The sequence below is a fragment of the Pinus tabuliformis genome, chromosome Q (genome assembly GCF_031772625.1).
Source record: "Pinus tabuliformis cultivar Carrire ecotype Pingquan chromosome Q, CPIR1, whole genome shotgun sequence".
In the NCBI taxonomy this organism is placed as follows: domain Eukaryota; kingdom Viridiplantae; phylum Streptophyta; class Pinopsida; order Pinales; family Pinaceae; genus Pinus; species Pinus tabuliformis.
In genome coordinates, this window is record NC_142296.1 from 737,741,889 (window position 1) to 737,768,246 (window position 26,358).

At 39.9% G+C, this 26,358-nt stretch overlaps 1 protein-coding gene across 3 annotated transcripts in view; it reads right to left on the bottom strand.

Annotated features, from left to right (window-relative positions):
• Nucleotides 1-842: 842 nt before the first annotated feature.
• The window catches only part of LOC149221650 (Tetratricopeptide repeat (TPR)-like superfamily protein), a 479,698-nt gene continuing 454,182 nt past the window's right edge, over nt 843-26,358 (bottom strand). For 2 of the 3 annotated variants that reach the window (XM_089385168.1, XM_089385167.1), the window contains one exon: nt 843-1,886. In XM_089385168.1, coding sequence (XP_089241294.1) covers nt 1,495-1,886 — 392 coding nt within the window. In that variant the 3' untranslated portion in view covers nt 843-1,494. The remainder of the gene's footprint in view (nt 1,887-26,358) is intronic. The other variant, XR_016249380.1, reaches the window with a different exon arrangement.

The following is a 26,358-nucleotide window of genomic DNA, read 5'->3' on the forward strand; positions in this document are numbered from 1 at the left end:
TCACATTCATCACTTATTTTTCATATCGAAGCTAAGTTTTTGTTTAAAAAATATTTTCACTGGTGCACAAGGAAACCTCAGTTTTGATGAATGACTAGTGGTTGAATATGAAAGAGAAATAATAATTGATACTAGCTATGGTATGTATCTTTAATGCTTCAAATTCATAAAGTATGTGAGTGAATATTTCTTAGGAATTCTATGTATGATATATACAAGTTGAATTCTATTTTGCTCCTACTAAATGATAATTGCAATCTTTAGATAGTAAATATCAAGGGAATTAACTATTTTTTCATGGATATTACTTAAAATCTTTGCCAAAAAGTGATACTTTTAAATGATTTCTCTCCAAGTTAGTTGTTTGTGACAGCAAAGAGGCTTTTTCTTCATATGCTAACAAAATAATTTAACTGGAAACCACCATTGCTATGGTTGCAGTTCTCATTTGTTTCCTCTACAAAACAATCAAATTCTTGGATCTCATTCAGTTCTTCATATTTGGATAGAAGGAATGATTATAAAGGTCAACCATATGAGTTGGATTTAAATTTGAAAATCCTGCATACATTTCAAGGATGCTTCTTTGTACCAAAGTATAATACAAAATTGTCTGTGTTGATGATTCTGCTACTATCTGAAACAGGTGGAACTTTCCAATCCAGTTTCATTTCCTTTCATTCTGCACCCAATCTTTTTAGTTTCTTCTCCTCTGCCAGCTTACTGTTAATTGCTATTTTACACATTTTGAGTTTTGTACACTTCATTGATTGATTTTGTTTACCTACATTTAATTGTTCCATATGGGAAATAAAAAATGAACAAGAGCAAATACAACATCGTACAGCAACAAAATGACAAGATAGATGGCAATCAATATTTCTGGAGCTATAGCTCCATTAATGCATGGGGGCAGTATCTGCCACCCGTTGGATTTTAGCAAGTACAAAATTCAAAGGATGGCATATACTGCCCCCTTGCATTACTATAGCTCCAGAAATATTGGTCGCCAAGATAGACATCTAGTATGTGTAAATACTGGTTACCAGTACATAGTGAAATAAAGATTGAAGACAGTGTGGCATGGCAGAATTAACAATGCCCAGTTGAGCTAGAAAAAGGACTACCCGTGTAGCTTTAGTCAACCCGTCATTATTTATAAAACTCTGATGGATCTCTGCACAAAAAGGGAAATAGTTCAATTAATGCTCATATATAAATCAGATGGGCACTATACCACGCACCTCAATGCAGTTCAACCCCAGTGTGAGTGACTTTTCCCGTGACTGAAACAGTCCTGACTATGTAGACAACTGTTGTTTCCCAATACTATGCCCTTTGATGTGCATCAACTTTCATTATTGCGAAGGCAAGGTCACTTATTACAGAACAGGGAAGAGCTTGACAATCAATTGTGTTAATATACGATCTTATTTTGATGAATTGCTCTGCATCCTTTTACTTGTAAGTTCAGCCATTACAAAACAAGGATGATCAGTCATGCACCTCAACATTGCCTTGCTCTCCTAAATCTATTCTTTTCCTCAGCCACTGATTTAGAGATTTCCTTGATATCCGCAGCCTCTCAACGGTTGGAGGCTTTTGTAGAGCAATTCCAGAAATTTCAAATCTACTGCCAATTTTTCTGTCCTCTTCATGAGTTGAAATCCTATCACTAGCTGTTTGATGATCATAGGTATGGTTAGGTAGTCCATCTTTGAAAATCACGTGTCTTCTAGGTACAAGGTCGTTTTGATTACCATAGATAACTGGAAGGCCCAACTCATTTTGAAGGACTTCAACAATAGCATCAGATAGTCCGCTCTGTTTGTCAATATCTTTCGCAGTTCCAGTAATGATTACCAGCTCATCTTTAATCGGGTTTTCTGCACTTTCAAATACACTAAAATCAGTTTGTCATCTTGATATAAAAATCTAAAATATATTATAAGAGTACATTAAAAAAGAGATGGTATGCACTAAGTTACTAACGAGAATATGCCATAAGAGGATGGGAGTGAGTGCAACAGTTGACAAAACCATCCGAATACTATATACCTATTGCTATATGGATGTCAAATATCCCATACTGAGCTAATTCTTCTTGCACAGCCTCAGATTTTGTTGGGCAGTATAGTGAAAGCAAGCAGCTGCATATTAAAATTTCATCTATAGGACTTCCAGTTGTCTGTTCTGTGGAATGGATAAGAAAGGCTTGTTATCTGTAATCACTAAAAACTTACTGTTTTTGAGTTAGTATTTTCCAAATCTTTTTGGCATGGACAATGGCCAACAACACCTGATATAGATGGGATATCTTCTCTTTGCTCATTCATGTGGTGGCTCTTGGATGCTATTACATTGCCGTTTCAAGGCCAACAACACCTGATCATAGATGGGGTATCTTTACTCATACATCTAGTGGCTCTCAGGTGCTGTCACATTGCTATTTGAAGTAAGTACAACATTGTTATGTTACAATTGTAACAGTATAGAAGGTAAATGGTTTTCAGGGTCCAACACAACAAGGATTGATTCTTTTGTAGGCCATCTTCAACAAATCAAAGCTGGGTCAATGCTTTTCAAGTGAATATTATATATTTCTTTAACAACTCAGTCAAAGGTACTGCTAACTTGAAGAATGCAACATAAATATTGAATAGAAACATACCAACCAAAAACACCACCACACCTCATGCATGATTAAAGGTGTCATCTATTTATGAACATTGACATAGGACGAACTACTATGCCCTTGGCCAAATTAATATGGCCTAGATAGTGGATCTCTTCCCCCAAGAGAATCAGACTTGGAGTTGGCATACAATTTGTATCGGCTTAGAACATTTAATATTGTTCATAAATGTGGCAAATACTCTTTTGGTTCTTACTGAAAATTATATATCATCTAGAAATATAACTACCAATTTTTCAAGATAAGGCTGGTGGATGTTATTCATGCACCTCCTAGAAGCAGCATATGTGAAAGTTAATCAATTTAGTAGGGCTGCTAAGGTCTTGGGAACCTACTATAATTGGCACACACAGGATGAGGGTCCACTATTAACTCGGCCCAAATCCCCACTCTTGAAGCCCAATTACTTCTTTAAAGGCTATTGGAGGATTCTCTTTGAATAGTTCACCCAACCAAGCAAGGATCAATGCCTTAAATGGAGTACATGGATGAGGTGGAGTTAATTGTTTGTTGTTCCAATGGTTTCTATGTAGAAATATGCAAAGAATACTTACAACCACCAAGATATAACACTCAAATTCACAAGATATATCAATGTGAATATTCAAAATGAGTGTACTAAACATTAACTAACTAAATTTAAAGTTATTTCCATGACTGGAATGTAGTGTTCCCAGTAGGAAATATCCTCAAATGACAAATAATTTTCTGTGTTTTGACGTGTTTCTTCAGACAGATTTCGTCAAACATATCATGGGTATGCTGCTGTAGGTGCATTTCTGGGATTTTGGTTTAGATAAATGTGTTTCCAGAATTGTATGCTCATAAACACTTTCGGGATAGAAGCCCATTATCCATGTTATAACTCAGCAAGTATAGACTCCACAAAAAACAACAGAGAGCCCATAAACCAGCATTCATCATTGAAGTACATTCTCAGAGATACTATGATAAGGCAAGCACATCTATGTTGATATTCTAAAATGGTTTAGCCTTCCATTAACAACAATATCAGTCATAAATCACTGAGAATCAATGTCATTATCCAATTCAGTAGCAAAAGATTATCGCACTCAGAACAAAGAGGAACCTGGGATGATTTTAGTGGAGTAAACTCAGAAATATCAGTCCCTTGCTCTGGTTATGTGTGGCTGCTCCAAATAAGTGTTATTCTCTGTTTATGACACCTCCCAAACTTCAGCAGATGGACACCACATCTCCCAAAGAGCCACCTGGAAACTCGTGCCGACAGTGGTTGATAAGACAACCAGAAAACACGCCCAAGAGATCACACTCTGCACAGCCCCTTGTGGTGACTACCTGTCCTCTGCTCCAGCAAATATTCGAACTCGGAACTGACTGTAGACTCGCCTTTATTTTTAGCTGAACTCATCCCAGGTCATGCCAGAGACAACGCTGTCTTCCAAGAAGCAAACTCGGCCCCCTTTCAGTTGTTGTATACTCAGACTTAAACAAATATTGTTGCTTCTCTGTTAGTGATGATCTCCGTCCTTTTCCTCAAAAAATTCATGCCCTTTCACAGTTCCTTTTGGTCCCCTATTGGCAGCAGAAATCGACCTTGGATTCTAAGTGTAACTTGGATTCTGCTAGTATACTCTCCCTGCAAATAAAATAAATTAGCTCCAAACTCCTGCAGGGAAGTGGGTGTGAAAATTCCTAGACTCAGGAACCCCTACTGTAGCAAATCTAATCTACTTCACCTACTTGATTTTTAAATCAAGTTATTCTTCTAAATACTGAAGCAAATTACTTATGCAGCCTACACTAGTTAAATATTTGATCTCATGAAACAGAAAACAGAGCAAAGAACAAGATACATTGGACACAATAGTCCCCGGAAAAACCCAATGCGGGAAAACCGGTGCAGCAACTCTGAGGGTTTATTATTATGCAGGAGAAATATATGAATACAAATCTAGGATGCTCATTTAGCAATCCTTTACAGAGAAAATACAGGCGGAAAATTTGAGTGAGTTTTACCTCATCCGGCACAAGACTGGATAACCCCGTCTATTTCTGCGCTAGTTCTGCATTAGCCCTGCATCACCTTCTCTGCCCTCTGCGTCAGCTCTCCGACTGTTCCGGCAGTTCCCGTCAGTTCCTGGTAGTTTCGGCTGTTCCGACAGTTTTGGATTCTGCGTGACAGGCAACTTTTATGTGTCAGCTCTCCCAGCTACTGCGCTGCATTTGTGTCAGCGCTCCCAGTGGTTCCGGCTGTTCCGACAGTTCTAGATTTTGCGTGACAGACAACTTTTCTACGTCAGCTCTTCCAGCTACTGTGTTGCCTCTGTGTCAGCTCTCTCCATCTCTTTGTCAACATTCTCTGGAAAATGCTTCTTCCGGATTCTCTCTGCCCTTCAACTGCAAGATTTCCCCAATCGATTTTCCTCCTGAGAACTTTTCACCTCAGAAAATCGATTTCCTCAATCTCCCTGTGTGTGTTTTTCCAAATGAACCCCAAGCCTCCATTTTATACTTTTCCTGTTGAGTCTTCAACGACCGAGATTAAGTCTCTAATCAACGGCTAAGATTAAAACATGACTTGATCCGCCTTTTAGATCATTCTCACCCATATTATGATTAATACCCATAAATATTTTAATTTGCCTAAGTTTAGACTTAGGAACCCCATTAAAAATATTCATTATTTTAATAAAATACAATTCGGGTGGAATTTCACCAAACGGTTTCTAGGTTCTTTAGAACTCATGTACCTTAGCCTCTCCACCAATTTTCAAGGCTAGAGCACTTCCGATGCTACCAAAAACTAACAGTGGGCAAATCTAGCAAGTAGAAAACCCAACTAGGGTGACACTTAAATTCATCGAAATTAGGAAAACCAACTAGGGTAGCAATTAGATATACTAAAGATGGGTTGAGGATCTCCCTTAAGATGCTCTAGTTGAACTCTATTGACCTCTTCTTCAGTTGCACTTAGAAATGATAAGTTAGGATAATTTGCAAATGATCCCCCAACCTCCTTTTATGAGTTCTCCCAAAGCTTCTAGATTCCCTTCTAATATTATTTTATTGGTGGGGACCATTCTCCACTAGTGACTTTTGCCGCCTTTTTAATAAAATATTAGTTTTCCACCATTCTCCAATAAAATATTATTTGTCGTCTTTCTCCAATAAAGTTATATTTTCCCTTTTTTTAATCAATACTACCAAAATTGGGCAAAAATTCCTTAGTGATTCCCATGCTCACAAAATTGAGGATATTTCAATCCTCCACGCCTAAGTTTGCTTGTCCCATTCAATCCATCCTTGTAATCCTGGGTCCCAAATATATATAGAAAATCCCTGATGCATTTGACTCAAAACCTGTATGATAGTTCTAGGATTCCTCATAGAATTTGTTGGGTCCCAAGTCCACATTTGGAAATTGATATTCCCATCCTTTTTGCATTGATCAACAACCATTCCTGAGCTAAGAATGAATTGCATCACTTCAGGCTGCTTACTTAGGTTGCTCATCTTGATCCATTTTAAGCATTCTATGTCAATCTTAATCGTGCGGTACAATATCTCTAGCGGGGCCAATACAAACAAATGTTCTGCAAAGCTTGACCCTAGATTGTTGAGAAAATAAAACAAGAAAAGATAAACTTGAGTTTTAATTACTGTGTTGAGGTGATCAACAAAATCTTTTGCAATAAGACATGCTAATCTACTCATGTCAAAAACATTCTCCCTCCAACGCTGCAGTCTACCCAGAGAAAATCTTTTCAACATTGATATCATACGCAGATGAGACATTGCAATTATAGTATATGTGTACACAACTATTCCAAAATTTTTGTCTGTTACTTTAGCCAAGATCCCCATACATGTCCCATCAAGCAAATAAATGAAGTAATCTCGTGACTGTAACCTAGAGTATCGGAAATGTTGTTTAGCAACCCTTCTAAATTGCTGGAAGAAGTTAGGAACCTGATGATTTGAAAGATCTTCAAAATTTAAGAGGTGATGACTAATATTATCCCACTTCAAATTAGTAATATACCAAACCTCTCCCCATAAATCTTGTCCAAAAGGTCAGTTTTTCCTTTCCATGTACAAATTTTCTTTGTTTGTCTCCTCATTGGTCATTTCTTTGCTTGTTGAGCTACTAGTTCTTGCAAAAGATTCCTGTAAATTTCTTGGAATATCATACTCCTTGTGTTGCATCCCTTTAACAAGAGGAGCATTGAAATCAAAATTTGGGTTTTCTTTGGGTTTTACAATCCCCTTGAAGATGACCATAAGGTACTCTGATGGACTTGTTACCGCTCAAACTAGCAGGGGACCTAAGGGGGATCCCTAAAGGGCAAATGCTAGGCCAAGGGTGTTGGGTGTGGAGCCTGATTATCTTCTTTATTCAGAGGTATCACAACATTGGACCCCAGTTTGTAATGTAGTGGCAATGCCGCCCGCAAATGTGTGCCACTAAGGGGGTCCAGGGGCAACACCCCCGAAGCTAAAAATAGATGTAAAATTGCCTTGTAAAATGTTGTAATTTCGTAGTCAATCTAGGTCGTTGATTAGGTGGAGACTTGACGGTAGAAGTTATGTTTAATTCAGGGTTTTTTGCCCTAGAAGGAAACCCCTCGCTATGAGGGAATTGTATTGCATCTATGTAGATCTGTATTCTGAATGAGAAAGAGAGAGGAGATTGTGTGAGAGAAAAGAGGGAATTACAACAGATCTATTGTAGGTTGTATCTCTTCAGTTTGCTGGATAATATGAAAGGAAGGACTGATTGTTTCTTCGTGGACGTAGCCCAAATTGGGTGAACCACGTATATCTGTGTCTCTCTTCTCTTATGTGTTTTCTGTGTTTATATTTCTGCAATATATTTTATGTGTTCCATTGCTCTGTAATATATAATTTTCTATCAAAGGGCAACAAATGGAGACTTAGCCCATTGTCACCTCTGCTAAGGCTCTCTTCTATTTACGAACTTTCACTGATGGGAGGAGACCTGGTATGTATGGAGTCACAAATGAAGGATAAGTCAATGGATATGAGTGACCCAACTAAACCCTTTCCTAGAAGATTTTGAAGGATGGAGCTTGCTTGCTTTCTAAGCAAGGTACTATGTACTCTAGGGAAAGGAAAAGAGGATTAGAGGGCTAGTTTTATGGGATAAAACTTGCGAAGGAGTTACCCAATCCCTAAAATCCTTGTTAGAATTGGTATCCCAGATGGTTCTTGAATAATGGTCTTTTAGAGGAGCAAGACCACATGGGGCCAAGTGGACCTAGTCTAGGGTATGAGGAAAGAATGTAGCAACCAATGTTTTTCTTACCCTAGACAAGGTGGGGAAAGGGTCAAAGAAATTATTTTCACTTGAAGATGTTGTTTTGACCCTATGAGGTACTAGCCTTGGGGATAGCAGGGCAAGCTTTCATCGCAGAGCTAGGGCTTGGCTTTTCTCCCAACTCCATCGTCGAAATGGCTTCAAATTTGGTGGAGTGCTTGAGGAAAGCCCAGCGCAAGAGACCCTTGGAGATCGAATTTTTGGGATGGCTAGCTTATCGGGAAATTTATGCCCTAGGTACCCCAACTTGGCTAGACCTAGACGAAAGTGAAAGAATATGAGTTTGTGACTACCCTTGGTAGATCAGTGCCTTAATCTTTGGGAGAATGGAGTCTATGATGAATATGAGTAGGATTTCTTGGTTCCCAGTCAAGGAGGCCTCAAGATCACTTCACTAGCCTTCTAGGTCAAGGAGAAGCAACCTTGCAGCTTTTATACTTCAATGTGCAAAGGAAATGGCTTATCAAGGTCAAATTCTTTGATATAATTACCCCTAGGAGATTTCTCTCATATTACATGGTCCATACAATGAGAGATGCTATAATAGAGACAAATTCCACAATTTAAGTAGTAAATGCATGCAACAATTAGCCCTGGAATAATGAAAATCCCAATCCAACGTATATGAAAAAATTAAACAAGAATAACATCAAAAAGCATGTACTTACATGTAATAGAGTATATCCAACCATTCACAATTGATAAGAGAGAAGCTCATGTTGATTTCTGATATCATCAGATGTGCTCTAAGTCTCAAGTTTTGCAAGGAGGCCTGGGCACATGTATTCCAAAGAACCCAAAAAGCATTTTGGGAAATTCCACATGGAGACAGTTTTATTAAAATAATTAATTGTTTTTAATGGATCCCTAAGTCTAAAATTAGGAAATTAAAATAATTAATGGGTATTAATCTAACTGTGGGTGTAACTTCTAGAAGAAGACAAGGATCAAGCAGAAATGATCTTAGCCATTGATTAGCTTCTAATCTGGGCCGTTGAATGTCAACGAGAAGATTATTTAAGGAGGCTTGAGGGTCATAAGACACAAAGAGAGTTGATCAGTCAGATCAAATTGTTGAAGCTAGAGCAACACAGTGATTTCGTAGTGATCATGCAAAGGGGCAGAGAGAGTTTTGGCTGGAGTATCTTCTCAGAGCCAAGAATACTTAGCAAAGAGGCAGAGAGACTCACAGAGGAGGCAACGCAGTGCCCAGAGAGGGTGACATAGAGCCAGGAAGGGCTCACGTAGAGCAATGCAGAGCCTTCATGTAAAAGCCCGAGATTTGTTGGGGGTTTGATGTTTTGAACCAGGATGGCTGGAGTTGGCTCCTGAGAGCAAATCGATCCAGCAAAGAGGTGACACAGGGCCTTAAAGGTTGTGACGCAGGCCCACGCAGTGACGGCGTAAGGGTAGCGCAGAAGTAGCCAGGAACTCGTTGGTTCAGCTGCCGGATCAGTGGGGACTTGTAGTGTAGTGTGAGGTAATCTCACTAATATCTTTGGCCGAGTGATATTCTCTATATTGGATTGTCAGCAAGGCATCCAGAGGTTGTATTGAGAATTAACTTCTGCTTACTAATAAAACCCTCAGATCTGCTACACCAGTTTTCCTGCATTGGGTTTTTCCGGGGACATTTATCCAAAAACACTGTCACTTGTGTTGTATTTTCTTTCTTGCTCAGTTTCTTGTTTCTGCAAATAAATAAATTAAGTGAAGGCTGTAGTGTATGTATTTCGATATTTGTCGTAGGAAACTGCAAGTAATTTATTTAAAGGAATTAACAAATAGGAGAAATGTCATTAGTTGCTGTAGTAGGTATTTCGGTTTAGGATTTTTCATAGCTCCAAGTTGAGATAGACCAATATCCACACATCAAAATTCATCCATCAAGCTTCAATTCATGCACTAAGAAAAAGTGTGAAATTCTTAAGAGAGAGAAGAGATCCAATCCAAAGTGATGATGAGAAATGAACTCATCTCACTTGTATTTATACACAACTTAGGAGTTCAAATTAGCCTCCTTGGCCTACATAAACCCCAAAAATAAAATAATGTTCTAATAATTCAACCTTTAGTGACAAGCCCACTAAACTAACTCATAAATGAAAAAGTAAGCCTCTCAAGAGGTCAAATAATTATCTATGCATGTCGTAGGGCCCACTAAGAGGCCTAATGAGGTCAATGGGTGCCACAATGAAGAGTAGGACCCTTAAAAGCAGTGCACAAGGGGTTGGCCCCTTGTAATAACCTGTGGTGCTCCAAATGATATGTGGGGGCACACAAGTGTCCTCATGGTCTCCAAACAAATCGGAGATGCCTGTAGATGGCCTGCAAGGGCTAGGATGATGGGGTAGGTGGTGCCACATCATCGTGCAAGTCCTGGATCATCTGCCAATTGTATGGTGCAAATTTGGGGCTAGCTGGGCATGATGGATCAGGTGCATCTTCCTTGTTCAATAAGTGAACCACGATCAATCTCTGAATGGCTGTGGGAATCCATGGAGTGTTGTCTGCTGCTGTGAAGGCCCATGGCTCTCAACGCACACCCTACATGTGCCAATGTAGCTGTATGAAGGATTAGGACCTTGTATAGGGAGACCAAACCCAAAATGGAGACCATCTGCAATCCTGCATAAGATCCAATGCGTCTCCTAGCCTTCCAGCACAACAAGTCATTAGAGAAATCGAGTAAATGAGCTTACCAATCATGGACCACAGGTGGGGACTTCATAATAGCCTGCCCTTCCGTAATGGGCTTTGGGATGTACCAACGTCTCCTAAACTCCAAATGGGCCTAACCAATAATCCTATTAGGTGGTTTCTACTTCTAAAGGGGATGATATAGTCAAGGTACATCCTTCAAAAGGTGGTGACATGTGAGAAATAGGTGAATGGAATAGGGGATGAGAAAGGGCAGCCCCAGGTCACATGCTGGGTTACAAGGGTAGCTAATAAGAGTGAAGCCCACATTGGGTTTATAATGTGTAGAAGGAAGTAATCGTGGTACATGAGGTGCCCCGACCTTGATTTTTCCACCCTTCTTTATATGCCTTTTTCCTTTTTATGATTTTCTTTGATTAATTGCTCGGGGCTCAAAGGGGTAAGAGCATGATGTATAAGATATAACAATGAATTATTCCCCTTTTAAGGTGGGGCAATTCATTGCCCACTAAGAGTTGGAACAATCATGGGTTCCTGTATGATAAAGGAGGCTCATAAAACCTGTAGGAACCAAGGTGACGGCCATGATGATGGGGTAGAGCTCATGTATTGGCTTTCGCCCATGTGTTAATTTCTAATGTGTTTGTCCTGGCCATCTTTTACATTTTGTGGTACATTTTTTTGTTGAATGTGGCCATATATGCTTTTATCTTTCTTTTTCGCTGCATCAACCTCCATACTTCATTCCAGGCCATGACCCTAGGTGTGGGAAAGGGGAAGGGGTATGCTAACCCTACATGCACCCAATGAAGGGATGTGGACCCAGGTGGGAGAAATTCTGAATGGGATAACAATGAATGGAAAGAGGGTAATATAAGCGGATTAAGGAGTGGAACCACGCAACCAAAATTAGGGTTTCGCATGAAATACCATCCCTAGAACCAAATGGTTAGTAAAAGAGATCCCACGGGACTAGAATCCAAGGTTAATACCTAAAAGGGGTCTAGGGGGCAAAAACACAGACCTAGCCCATTCTTTTTGCCGAATCCCCCCATTAATCCATGCCCAGAAGTGTCCATGATAAGCAAACTACAATCCTTAATTTCCAAATGACAAGGCATACCTTCAAGTTCGGGCGGCCCACCTTCAAACATACGATCATGGCAGATGGGCGAGGGACCACATGGCTAGCTCAGGTGGTGGAGAAATGGCATAATGAGCTAGTTGGTGGCTGCAAGGGGCTACTGGCTGCCGACTGAGGACCATCTTGGAGAAAAAAATTTCTCCTAGGGATATTTCCCACAAAATGGTGGGTAACATCTGGCTCCAATTGGGACATGATCTCTCGAAGATGTGGGCGAAGCTAATCGAATGGGAGGTCACGAGAACTCCAACAATCTCTTGGTTACCGTAGACCTGTCACTTGTACAAATAATAGATGGAAAAACACGGGGCAACATGCTTTCGCGACGTCTCATGATCCAACATGCTATATGTCAGGCCATAAAATCAACATAAAATAAAATATGCAAATATGCATCTATCTACCATGAGAATACCATATGATGTTAGTTCTAATGCAAAAATCAACATGCAATGCATCTTAGTCTAACATGCATATAGTAAGGCTCATACTAAGTGTGATCATAATGCCAATGCAACCAACATATCATCACATCAATATACATATGCCTGTCAGTATGATTACTCATGCAACAACTCCCAAGTTGAATGTGGACATAGTCACATGGATGAAGTGGGTGGGAGGTAGGAGAATATGATCTCCATACAAGGTAAAGGGTGTTGAAGGAAATGTATCTAGGTTCGGTCTTCATAAATGTACTTTGGACATTTGTATTTATTCAAGAAAAGAAATATTATCTTTATAATATATGTCAATCAATTTCTTGCTCATTGAAGTAGGTCTAGCACATGTCAAAGGGCTATAGGTGAGTTAAAGATTCAAAAGAATTACGTTGAAGACCTTAAGGGTATGTTACATTATGTATATTTATGTATAAAAGTCAAAGAAGCCACCCCCAAGCAGAGTCAAGTATCCTCCAAGCAAAGACATCATCAAAAGAAGCAATGGCACCATTAAAAGCACCTATTGCAGCAAAGAAAATCAAGTCGGCCTTCAAGTCGGCCTAAAGGAGGGACAAACCTTTATATATAGATGTTGTCCACTCCCTCAAAAGACAATGCATTCCTCTATGAAATCTGTGAAGGTACAAGGCAAGAAAAGGGTAACAAGAGGACACGAAAAGGGTCTCCAAGGCAACGAAGAAAGGAAGAAGAAAACCGAAGTGTTAAAGGACTAGTTACAACCACGTGTGAAGAAGGGAGAGTTGTCTTTGCGGTTATGACAGTTGTAACTTACAGTTTACCATATCTCATTGTTTAGGATTCAAACTAGGCCTACAAGGCCTCTCTCTCAAGCGTGGAAGAAGGGTATGCAAGCGAAGGGAGTAAGAGAAGTCTAACATAGTTCTTGTGAGGAGATTCCCTCACACGTGCGAAGAATTAGGGTTGCATTGCTGCTGCTCTAAGTCTACAATATTTGGAAAAGAAGGCTCGGTTGAGAAGAAACAAAGTCATCTCCTGGAGTTAGAAAGACCCCATCACAAGCGAGGGAAGAAAAAGGTCAAGGGACATTCTAGAGTGTACAATAGAAGGTCTCTACAGTTGCCGGAAGAAGTGCCGAAGGAAGAAAGATAAAGTGCTAGAAGGAGGAGGACAAAGTGCTGCAAGAAAAAGTAATCTTGAAAGAACTTGACTTGTGCTTGGAGGATCTTCTAGTCAAAGGTATAGGGTTTGGCATTGATCAAGAAAGAAGCTTCAATAAGAGAAAACTTACCGAAGGGTTTTCCTCTCAAGAGAAGATAGGTTTTGGCCTTGACAGAGAGCCAACATCTTGTGTTCTTGTTCTTATGTTTTGGTAGCAGTTTGATGAAATACACACATATGCATTAATAATAATAAGAAGAAGATTAAGCTAACAAGAAAAAGTAAAAAGACTCCACAAATTGTTATCAAGTAACAAAGAATCACACTACACCTAGATTTGCCCAAGATTCTTCAACATGGTATCAAAGCTAAGGTGACACATCAAGGAAAGGGCAACTCGAGAACACTCATCAAGGAAAGGCATCTACAAGGTTGAAGCATCAAGACAAATCTACTCAAGGAAAAGAAGACCTATCACCTATCGTCCACCAAGGAAGACTACATAGCAAGAAGAAGAGCTTTACATAAAGGCACATACAAAGAAGAGAAGATTGAAGTAGAACCTACATCAAGCTACAAGTCATCAAGCAAATCTAATCATCAAACAAGTCCACTTCGAGAAGGCAACTTCAAGAACATCAAGATCCTAGGAAGGCAAGCCATCAAGTCTTCAAAGATAAAGCAAATCCACTACATCTCAAAATCTATCAAGTATATGTTCCCTTCTGAATATACATCAATGTCTTTTTGCAAGGAAAGCAACAAATTGGTAGATACCAATAAATTTCTTGCATGGAAGAAGAGCACTGATTTACTTCTCAAGGAGAATGATCTCCTAGAACATGTCAAAGGGAACAACTCTATCCCTGCTAAGGAAAAACTCAAGCCTTAGCCAATACAATAAGAATAAGACAAGAGCTCAATGGATTCTAATAGAATCAATCAAAGACTCTCTCATTCCTTATGTCTCCAAATTTGAAACATCAAAAGAAATTTATGTAGAGCTATTCTTGGTATCCACAACTGGAGAAGTAATATCTCTAAAGAATGAATTTTACAAGATGAAGATAACAAAGGAAGGAATAGCTCCCTACTTCATGAAAATCTCTAAAATGAGAGATCAACTTCAAGAGCTTGGAGAAGTCATGTCTGATAGAGAAATGACAACTGTAGTACTCAATGATCTACCTGAGGATTGCGGCAACTTCACATCAAGCATATATGACAAGAAGGAAGCAACCACACTCAGTGAAATGTGGTCTTTATGCAGGACAGAGGAAACCAGACTTAAAGCAAAGGCAGACGTGGGATCAAAGGAGCAAGCATTTGCTACCATGGCCAAGAGAAAGGGAAAATTTGGCAAATTTGGTCCACAAAGAACAAACAACAAAGCCATGTCCAAAATCCAATGTTTTGGATGCCAAAAATATGGACACTACAAAAGGAATTGTCCTAAGCTTAAGAAGCAAAACAACAACAAAAGAAAGAGGGAAGAAGCTCACATGACCCAAGAGGTAAAAGAAGAAGCAAAAGAAGGAAGATTCTCAAGATCTCTACTATGACTAGGTCAAACTCTTTACTTAAGTCTTCTTTCAAGGTTTTGAGTAGGATAGGAGCATGTAGGAATAAAATAAAATTGCATGGCTAGAACCATCTTCTAGAATCTAGAAGCATGAAGTACATGGAGTTCTAGATACTCATGAATATGTAGCATGTATAATGAGAATAAAAATGCATGGGTAGAAATATCTTCTAGAATATAGGAGCATTGTAGATATAACTCAAGATATTCATGTAGAAAGAGCATACCTAATAGGACCTCATCCATGATGAAAGGAAAATTGATCATGATTAAGAATCTTAGAAGACTTCCATCATCAAAAAGAAAAGAAACATTTGCAAGGCAAGGGTCTTTAAGATCCTATAATGGAATCTTCAAAAGAAGGTTCATGAACCAAAGCAGATGTCTCATCGGGAATCCCATTCATGGGATTCAAGAAAAGGATGACATGGGATTCAAGAAAAGGATGACATGCAGGCAAGCTAAGATGAAGCAAGAAGGGCCACAGCAAGGACAACCAAATGAAGCTAAGATGATCAAAGGAGAATCAAGATGAGGTATGTATGCATTAAAGTTTAGTCATATTATCATTTGTATATGATTGAGTCACGGGAATAGTTCTATAACATGATCAAGTATGAAAGAATCTCATTCACCAAGAACATGCTCGAAAGCATGTACTACAATGCAATGAAGGTCAACAAAAGAATATGCTCACATAAGGAGTATAAGATTGCTGACTACGAAGCAAGAAGAAATGCTGACTAGTCCAGGAAGGAAGCAATGAAGAAATGCTCTCACAAGAAGATAAGATGGTTAACCTATTTATCTAAGAAGAAGCGAATGAAGAAAGAGATCAAGCATGTGAAGAACACCATGATCACCAAGAATCACTATCTGACAAGATACTCTAAAGATATCTCCCGAAAGAAGGCAAGACAACTCTGACAAAGGAAGGAAGGACCCTTGACACCTATGAAGGCCTTGGAGATATAAAATATGCAGATAACTGATTCTACTCTACAAAGATGTCGTGATGAAGAAGCCATCCTGCAAAATAAAAAGCAATGTTGAAGCAATATCAGGATGAAGTCATGATGGGCTACTAGGTCGAAGCATGTAAACAAGCAAGTACAATGAACCATCCATGCGAAGAGTATTCTAAAGCATGGGCAAATGACAAAGGAGTAGCCAGATGACAAGAAAACTTGATGTATGGCAAGAAAGACGCTTTCCACGAAGGAAGCAATGACATGAAAAACCAGGAAGGAAAGTGATCGATGGATGGTGCCCTACCTAGAAGAAGTTCGAACAAAAACTTCATGACATCAAAGAAAGGAAGGAGATCAAGCAGCTGAAGGCCCCACGAAGAAGAAGTTGTTGATGAATGAAAGAGTCCCTAGTCAAGAGGGAGCTCTCACAAGTCCCTAATCAAGAGGGAGTTTTGGATCACCCCTGATTACAAATGAGTGACATTAGTGCTTTTCCATCTCATGGGTCATGCACTAGACCAGGACTAACAACCATAAGTCTAGATGAAGGCCATGAATGGAAATATAGACACAAGATAGACACAACATTCTTGTCTTCACTTGGGAAGAAAGAATGGGAGGATTGGGTAATCATCTGGCATTCGATACTCTTTGAGGATGTGTAGGGCATCCAAGACAAGGGTAGGCAAGAGGACCGATATTCTTTGAGGGCTGGGAACCCAAGATAAGAATAGTCCTAGAAGGCCATACTCAGAGAACACCCGGGTGGGTATGTACTTTGAGAAACAATGATGAAGGTGTCTATAAATCATTGGTCTCGCCAACATTGTAGCTCATGATCTCATGAAGAGATGGAGTTGTTAGTCAAGGCCTTGCACTATGACAATGTTGTTTGATATGATGCTATAATAGATGGATTGCAAATCCGGTTTCTCTTATGTGAATTCTTCATAAATTGATAATAGCCAAACACCTTGTAATGTTGTACGAATACCCCCCTCGTTAAGAGGGAGTGTTGAAGGAAATGTAACTAGGTTCAGTCTTTATAAATGTACTTTTGACATTTGTATTTATTCAAGAAAAGAAATATTATTTTTATAATATATCTCAATGAGTTTCTTACTCATTGAAGTAGGTCTAGCACATGTCAAAGTGTTATAGGTGAGTCAAAGAGTCAAAAGAATTATGTCGAAGACCTTAAGATGTTACATTATGTATATTTATGTATAAAAGTCAAAGAAGACACCTCCAAGCAAAGTTAAATATCCTCCAAGCAAAGACATCATCAAAAGAAGCAATGGCACCATTAAAAGCACCTATTGCAGCAAAGAAAATCAAGTTGGCCTCAATGCAGCAAGTCAGCCTAAAGGAGGGACAAACCTCTATATATAGAGGTTGTCCACTCCCTCAAAAGACAATGCATTCCTCTCTGAAATCTACAAAGGTACAAGGAGGGAAAAGGGTAACAAGAGGACAAGAAAAGGGTCTCCAAGGCAGCGAAGAAAGGAAGAAGAAAACCGAAGTGTTAAAGCACTAGTTACAGCCACACGTGCGAGGAAAGGAGAGCCGTCTCTGCGGTTATGACAACTGTAACTTACAGTTTACCATATCTCATTATTTAGGATTCAAACTAGGCCTACAAGGCCTCTCTCTCAAGTGTGGAAGAAGGGTATGCAAGTGAAGGGAGTAAGAGAAGTCTAACATAGTTCTTGTGAGGAGATTCCCTCACACGTGCGAAGAGTTAGGGCTGCATTGCTACTGCTCTAAGTCTGCAATATTTGGAAAAGAAGGCTCAGTTGAGAAGAAACAAAGTCATCTCCTGAAGTTAGAAAGGCTCCATCAAAAGCAAAGGAAGAAAAAGGTCAAGGGACATTCTAGAGTGTACAATAGAAGGTCTCTACAGTTGCCGGAAGAAGTGTCGAAGGAAAAAAGATAAAGTGCTAGAAGGAGGAGGACAAAGCAATGTTGCACGAAGCGGGAGCGAAGCGGGAGCGAAGCGGAAGCGGAAGCGGGAGCGCGGAAGGGTCATTTTCCAAAAATCTAGGAAGCGAAGCGTCCGCGGAAGCGTCTGCTATATATATATATATTTTTATATTTTTTTGCATTTATACTCAAAACAAACATCCCAAATACCAAATTAATTGTAGAAGACATGAAAACATGCATATTTTTGCATAAATCAAGATAGATATGGCATCCATGATTCCATTGTAGTTACTAGTATGTACAACAATCATCTATATTCTAGCTATTACAAACATACATCAAATTTTTAAGCATATTATAAAACATAAAACATTTAAGCATATTATAAAACATAAAACATAGAGCATATTATGATTTATCTAGCAAGTGAGCAACTGTCAACATTTGTCATGTCCAAAATTCAAATAATAATGTTTACAAAATATGTCACTTGGTCACCGCCAAGCCAAAAAGGTTCAAAATTCAAATTCACAAGTCTACAAGTCTAATGAGTAATCTATGACAAAAAGTAGTAGATTGTGAATATATCTACTAATCTCTCCTCCTTCCACCACGAATAGAACGTGGTGGCGGGCCTCCACGTGGTGGCAATGAAGAAGATGGTGCCTGTGGAAGTCGTGGCACTGAAACTGATGAAGAAGAACCCCCTACTGTTGGTGTTGAACCATGCAACCTAGGAACCAAGGGACCAGATGGGGGTGGGGGTGGGGGTGGTGGCATATCAACACGGTCATCATCATCCTAGAATCGCTCAAAAAATTCATGCAAAAAAAAAACACTAGTTAACAAAAAAATTAAAAACATGAATAATTGAATTAGAGAAATGCTTTATAAGGGAAAATTGGAAAATTCATACCACAATGGACATACCTGGAAAAGAGCATCCTCTAATTGCTCTAGTCGCAACACTCCATCCTCCAAATTGGGCTCCTCTGGATTCTTGTCCCAAATCAACAAGTCTTTATTAGACTTTGCATCTTCACAGTAATGGGACAACAATCGCAAGTTGTAATGAACATAAACCAAGCTCTCTGCCCGGTCTAAACTCAACCTGTTCCTTTTAACACTGTGGATGAAAGAATAAGAGCTCCAACACCTCTCTGCAGAAGAAGTGTTTACCACCTGTGATAGCACCCGCAATGCCAAACTCTGTAGAAGTGGAGTACCCCCTCCATGCATGTTCCACCACTCAAGAGCAGAAAAAGTCTCTCGATCTCTAATTGCATGCATGCTCCCAAATGGACCAGTGTTGAGCGTATAGTTGCTCACCTGTCTCCGTACCAATGCAGCCTCCTCCTCATCAGGGATTAATTTACTCAATGCAGCCATATATTTTTGGTGAACCTCTTGATCTTGGTGTGGTTTTCTCCTGCTTCCCCCCCCAGGTGCTGGTGTTGAAAGCCATGATGGATGATAGTATTTAGGTGTCAAAACATATGCTAATGCATGCAATGGAATATTTAGCATTTCCCATCGGTTTTGCACCTCTACACGAATATAATTGTACAAGGTGGTATCTCTAGGCTCAACAATGTCTTTAATCTGCCCCAACATGCTATCCATTTGCTCATACACCTCCCCAATTACTGGTCGATCTGAATCTGCAAACTTGATCATGTAATAAATTGGTTTGGTGAATTGCAAAATATATTTAACCTGTGACCAAAAGTAACTGTCAAGAACAGTGTCCTTGACTGCATTAGCACCATTTGTGTCAGTGTTAATTTCATCCCATGTTTCAGCACACACCAGATTAGTTAAAGCTTGTCTCACCTTCACTAGCCGCCTAAAGGTGAGGTAATAACTAGCAAATCTTGTCTTTGCAATTTTAAGCAATTGCAACTTGGAGTAAGTGCCATAGAAGTAGTTTACCCTTGTATGCCCTGTGATGAATTTAATGAGCTGCTTCCCTTTCCTGTAAACCTCAGCAATCCACCCACAATCTTTGTGTTTCACAATATCATGCATCAAAAGGTTCAATGTGTGAACCAGGCACCCAGACCAAAAGATGTTTGGATGAGTACGCTCAATAATTTTTCCTGCTGCCTTACAATTTGCTGCATTATCTGTGATCACTTGAACCACATTATTCGGACCAACATCTTTGATTGATTTCAATAGGAGATCTGCAATGTTTTGTGCAGTTGCACTGATGGAGGAGGAGTCATGACATGCAATAAATACTGCACCACTAGAAGAAACACCAAGAACATTTATCAAATGTTGGTTTCTAATATTTGTCCACCCATCTGATACAATGGATACCCCAGAATCCACCCACTCATTTGTAAAACGTGTCAAAGCTCTTTGAACCTTAGTTTTTTCTCTTTCTAATAACACTGTTCTAGCTTTCTCATAGTTGGGGGCCTTGTATCCTTTTGGGGCTTCATTGATGGCCTTTACCATGTCATGCCAATAGGGAGAGCGAAGCACATTGAATGGTACACCGCAAGCACAAAGAAAACGAACTATCTTTCCATCCACATCATCCCTCCCAGCAACATTAAGGAAATCCCCTATTGTTCTTCTACCTCCAGAGGTTGCAGAAGTACCATGAGGAGATGAGCAACTACCAAATTTAGAGGTTGCACTTGATTCAGAATGAGTTTTAGGTTTCTTGTTTTTTTGTTGTGCAGCCATCTCTATTTGAATGTATTTTCTTCTTTCTTCAGTTGAAATGTTTGGGCAAATTTGTACCCCCACAGAACCCTTTTTTTCATCACTGTCCAGCACCCCACAAAGATGCCTCCTCAGACGGGTATATGAACCACAATATGGTTTTCCTCCATGACAACCATGAGGGCACACAAATTTGTAAGATCCACCACCCTTTCCCCCATCAAGTTTGGTCACATAGTTCCACAAGGGTGTTGATGTAGCTTTCCCATCTTGTGTTTCAGTGTCCCCTTCAAGTTCATCCCCTTCCTCTTCAAACCCTTCCTCCTCATCATACATTGGGTCACTACTATTAGGACCATCACCAATGTCCTCTTCTGTTTCTTCCCTTCTATTCTTCACCCTTGCCATCATTAAAACCAAGAGTGAAATGATACATAGAAGCCAAAAGAACACCATCTTGGAATATGGATATAGGTGGTGGACAACCTGTAAATAAAGGAGCAAGTAAAAACAATGGGTAAGAGTAGGAGAGGGAGGAGAAAAGTACAAATTTTTTTTCAAAAAAACAAGGGAGTTTGGGGTTTGAACTTACCTCTTTAGCTCTTGTAGATGAAGTCCTCCAAGCTCTTGCTCCAAGCTCCTCCTCCTTCTCCTAGCTCCTCCTTCTTCACTCCTCCAAGCTCTCCTCTCTTCTCCTCTCCTTTCCTCTCTTCTCTTCTCCTCTCCTCTCTTCTCTTCTCCAACTCTCATAAACTCAAAGTGAGAAAATGAGGAATGAATGGGGGCTTTATTCTTTTCATTCCTCACCCTAAACTCACCCTAAACTCACCCTAACCCACCCCCTCAATGCTAACTTAAGTTAACTTTAAAAAAAAATTAAAAAAAATGATGTATTTTTCCCTTGCCCGCGCGGTTTTGGAGGAAGCGCTCCGAAGCGCTGCGTGAAGCGCACGCTTCCGGGCCCGAAGCGTGGCGCTTCGGAGGCCCGAAGCGCCATCCGAAGCGCGCTTCGGGGCCCACGCTTCCTAAAATCCAGGAAGCGCTTTAAAAAATCTGAATCGCGCTTCGCTTTTTTTGGAATCGCGCTTCCTGGGGCGCTTCCGGAACGCTTCCGTACGGAGCGCGATTCCGGCCTACGATCCGGGGGGGGAGGGGGGCGCTTCCTGCAACGTTGGGACAAAGTGCTGCAAGAAAAAGTAATCTTGAAAGAACTTGACTTGTGCTTGGAGGATCTTCTAGTCAAAGGTCTAGGGTTTGGTAGTGATCAAGAAAGAAGCTTCAAAAAGAGAAAACTTACCGAAAGGGTTTTCCTCTCAAGAGAAGAGAGGTTTTGGCCCTCGCAGAGAGCCAACATCTTGTGTTCTTGTTCTTATGTTTTGGTAGCAGTTTGATGAAGTACACACACATGCATTAATAATAATAAGAAGAAGATTAAGCTAACAAGAAAAATTAAAAAGACTCCACAAATTGTTATCAAGTAATGAAGAATCATACTACACCTAGATTTTCCCTAGATTCTTCAACAAAGGGAAGTCCTAGGAGAAAGAAAATAGGTCAATCTAGAGGTCCCAGGTTTTTCTTCTAGGTACACAATGGTGGAGTGAATGATCACTCTCAAGAATTCCTCATCACAATCATTGTTTGTAATATGATGTTTTGAAAATGTCACACGATTGTGATGAGAGGGGAATGAAGGGTGGGAGAAAGGAGTGCAACAAATTGGTCGCTCAACGTGATCGTCACATCAGAGAGGGGAGGTCGCGGAGTGATCATAATCTTGAGGATGGGTCAAAGGGGATAAAGTATATTCAATGAAGGGTTCTTTCTTGACACCATATTTAGAAAGGGGAAAAGGGGCATGGTCACTCGAGGCTATACCCAAAGGGATGAGGGACTTACTTGAGGGAGACTCGACGTGATGAACAAGAGGGAAAGGTAAAGGGGAGGGTGAAGTGTCATATTCAACGGGTTTTCCTTCCCCACAATCTAAAGGCTCAAGTGATTTGAATACATAATCATAAGATGGGTAGGTAAGAGCCTTGTCGCTTTCCTCATTATAAGCATCAAAGATTAGGCTTTCATTAAAAGGAGAGTCAAAGATTGGGCTTTCATTAAAGGAAGAGTCAATAACTTCCATCAAATATTGCCCTTCTTCATGGAAGGGAAAATAATAATTCTCCTTCCCAAGGGTATTGATGGAGATGTCTTCGCAAGTAATGCTCCGAATAAAGGAAAACATCAATCTCAATCTCATCTTCTTTGTCAGTATCATAAATGGGAGCACAATCAAATTGAGGCCCAACAATCTCCCATTTGTCCTTTTCAATGTGGAAATAATCTCCAATGTCATCTTCCAAGGAGCTCATGGGATCACCTTCCTCAAGGTTCCCAAAAGGAGAGTCATCAGTAGTGATACCCTTGAGAAAGGTAAGGTCAGTCTCAGCCTTACTTTCCATAGCCTCATTCTCCTCAACACATGTGCTATCAGAATCATCCTGTCCATCTTACGGCCCCAACAAGGACTTATCTTCGAGATTCTCTAGGTCATCTTCATCTTGGTTGGTTGACAAGCGAGATCCTTCTTCTGCTCTCTTCTCTTGAAGAACAATGGCTAAGGTATTTGTTACATGATTTTGGTAATATGCTTCTAGTAGGAGAGCATTAGTGGGGTTATCTTTATATTCACATTTAAGCTTATGAAGCTTCACCTTTTCATCATATAAACGGGAGAATACTTCATTAGAATTACATTCCCTTACTAACCACCTGCATGACCTACTATATTCACCCATTCTTTCTTGCATGATTTGGAGGCTTTAAGGATCCAACTCTTCGTCATCCTCAAAGGATATGTCTTTGGCTTTACTGCTATTCACACCCAATTCCATAACTGGTATTTGCTCATCATCCTCATTCTCTTGGTCATCCTCGTCATCCAAATCCTCATCTAGGAATGAGACAAAGTTTTCCTTGATCTTGTAAGACAAGGAATTAAATGCACTAGTATAATAGGCAAGCTCCAAGAAGAGATAATCTGTGGGTCCTTCTTCATACTCCTTCCTTATGCTATCGAGGTTTGACCTGCTCTTGTTATAAAAACTGAGTATGAAGTCCTCGTTCTTGTGCTCTATCAAATGATCACAAAGCTCAGACCACGAATCCAATCTTTCCCATAGGTCTTGTTCTTCTTCGGGGCTAATGTTGTGGATACTTTATTTAACCATTTTTCATGATCTTGCATATAATGTGAAAATGGAGTCGCTAGGGTGAATCAAAATGCCTTCACAAATACCTGCTTCACCCTACAAGCATTGACTTTCAAGTTCAATGAGAAACTAGGACATCGTTCCTCCAATGGAGTCGCCAAATGATATATCAATAATGTTATATGGGGAACAAAGCACATGTTTCATGTCCCCGACAACGACGCCAAAATATTACCGCTCAAACTAGTAGGGGACCTAAGGGGGATCCCTAAAGGGCAAATGCTAGGCCAAGGGCAACAAATGGAGACTTAGCCCACTATCACCTTAGCTAAGGCTCCCTTCTATTTACGGACTTTCACTGATGGGAGGAGACCCGGTATGTATGGAGTCACAAATGAAGGATAAGTCAATGGATATGAGTGACCCAACTAAACCCTTTCCCAAAATATTTTGAAGGATAGAGATACCCTGTAATGCTTGTGACCAACTGTGATACTATCAGTGTGCAGCCTAGCAAATGGACTTCGATGACAAGGATTTTGTGCGGTTGACCCATAACCGTGATGTTGGTTGTTGATGAAGTAGCAGGTGCCTACATAGCCTGGGGTGAAAAGGCATGTCTCCAAATAACCCAAGCTGAATGCCGCTATGCTGAAATTGATGAATGTGAAACAAGTGCCTACTAAAGTGGGGTGGGAGGGCACGTCTCCAACAGGAACCCGCTCTGAATGTTGCTCCAGAATTAAAATGGACATAACTCGGTAAATATAACTCAGAATATTTATTATAACCTGTTTTTGGAAGCAGAGTGATGATTTTGCATCTTCTCGTGTGTTGGAAATCCTTATCAGGACACTCTAGGATCTCATATTCGCGCTGCAACTTTTCAGCCGTCACAGAAGTTCTAAAAAAATAGTTGATTTTAAATCAGCAATATCTCCAACATCCAAACTCCGATTCGACCCATTTTTTTTTGAAATTGGGTGATTTTTCAAGAGGAGCTCAAATCTACAATCCCTTTTTTGAAATTATTCACAAAAGGTTCAAAAAATAATAGGAGAGTCACCATCCACTAGTTGTTGTCAGAAAAAATTCCACAACATAGCTGATTTTAAATGAGCGATATCTCCCTCATTCAGACTCTGATTCGACCGATTTGTTTTTTGAATTTTGGTATCTTTTCGCAAGGAATCCAGATCTGTTATTTGCTTTTGTAAATATTTCACCAAATGGTTTAGATTTGATCTATAAACTCGCCGCCCAAAAAAAAATCCTGAAAAAAAATGAAAAAAGAAAAATTCTTCCTGCTTGGCCAAAGAAAGTGCTATGTGAAGGTCGCAGTGCGTGCCTGAGGTTTGTTGAATATTATTGAAAAAAATTGAAACTGAAATATGCATGAAACCCTCATTCCCATGGAATCGTAACTTGCTCCAATACCACTGATTCGGATGTTGAGGGGAGGCCCCCAAGATCTAAAAGGTTGAACTGGATCTTGTGGGGGAGGCCCCCAAGATCTGAAGAATTCCAATGCTAGAAAGAAAATGACATAACACACAGTAAATAAAACCACAAATAAACTTTTTATTAAAACCGATAATAACTGTAAAGGCTACATTGTGGCGGACAATCTGTCCTTTTACAAAATGTGACTTGTTACTTATAGTATTTTCAGTTATAATACCACGAGTCAATTCCATGGGTGAATGAATACCATGGGTGGATGTCACAATACCATGGACAAATACCATGGGGGAATGAATACCATGGGTGGATGTCACTTACAATACCATGGGTGGATGCCACTTACAATACCACGGGTAAATTGCATGGGTGGATGAATAACATGGATGGATGAATACCATGGGTTGATGCCATTTTCCATTCGGATCACCAAGTGGTTTGCTTTTCCAAACCTTTACTTCTGTGAAAATTCAGCAAACCTCGAATCCTAATGCAACAATTGATATTAATTCTTCTAATTGTTAATTCGGTTAAACAATTTACTTGCTATGTGCTACAACAAATATCGAATTAAATACACTGCAACCTTCACAAAATAAATACTGCGGAAGAAATAAACATGCTGGAAGAATAGATGCACACACACACAAATACACATTTATTTTTGGACTAAAGTCCCCGGAAAAGCCCAACTTGGGAAAACCGGTGCAGCAGCTAAGGGTTTTAATATTATATAGTAGTAAATCTGAGTACAAGACTATGGATGTTCAAATCTAGCAATCCATACAGAGAAATCACTGACAATAAATCTGGTGAGAAAAATCTCATTCCCACTGGCAATCCGACACTGACCTGGCTCAAGTTGAGCTGCTCTTTGTTTCCTCTCCGTAGTCACTGCGTCCCACAACTGGGAGTTGCTTTCCCTCTCGCTATCTGATCAACTGTTGTTTGGAAGATGGATCCTCCTGGCCTCCAGACTCTCTCTTCAGATTCTGGCACTGAATCACTACTTCTCCCCAGCAAAATACGAAATCCTCTCTGAAGCACTGCACTTCCTCCCTGTGGCACTCATTGCCTCCCTGCAGTGCACTCACCAGAACTGGAAAAACTTCCTCTGACCTTACTAT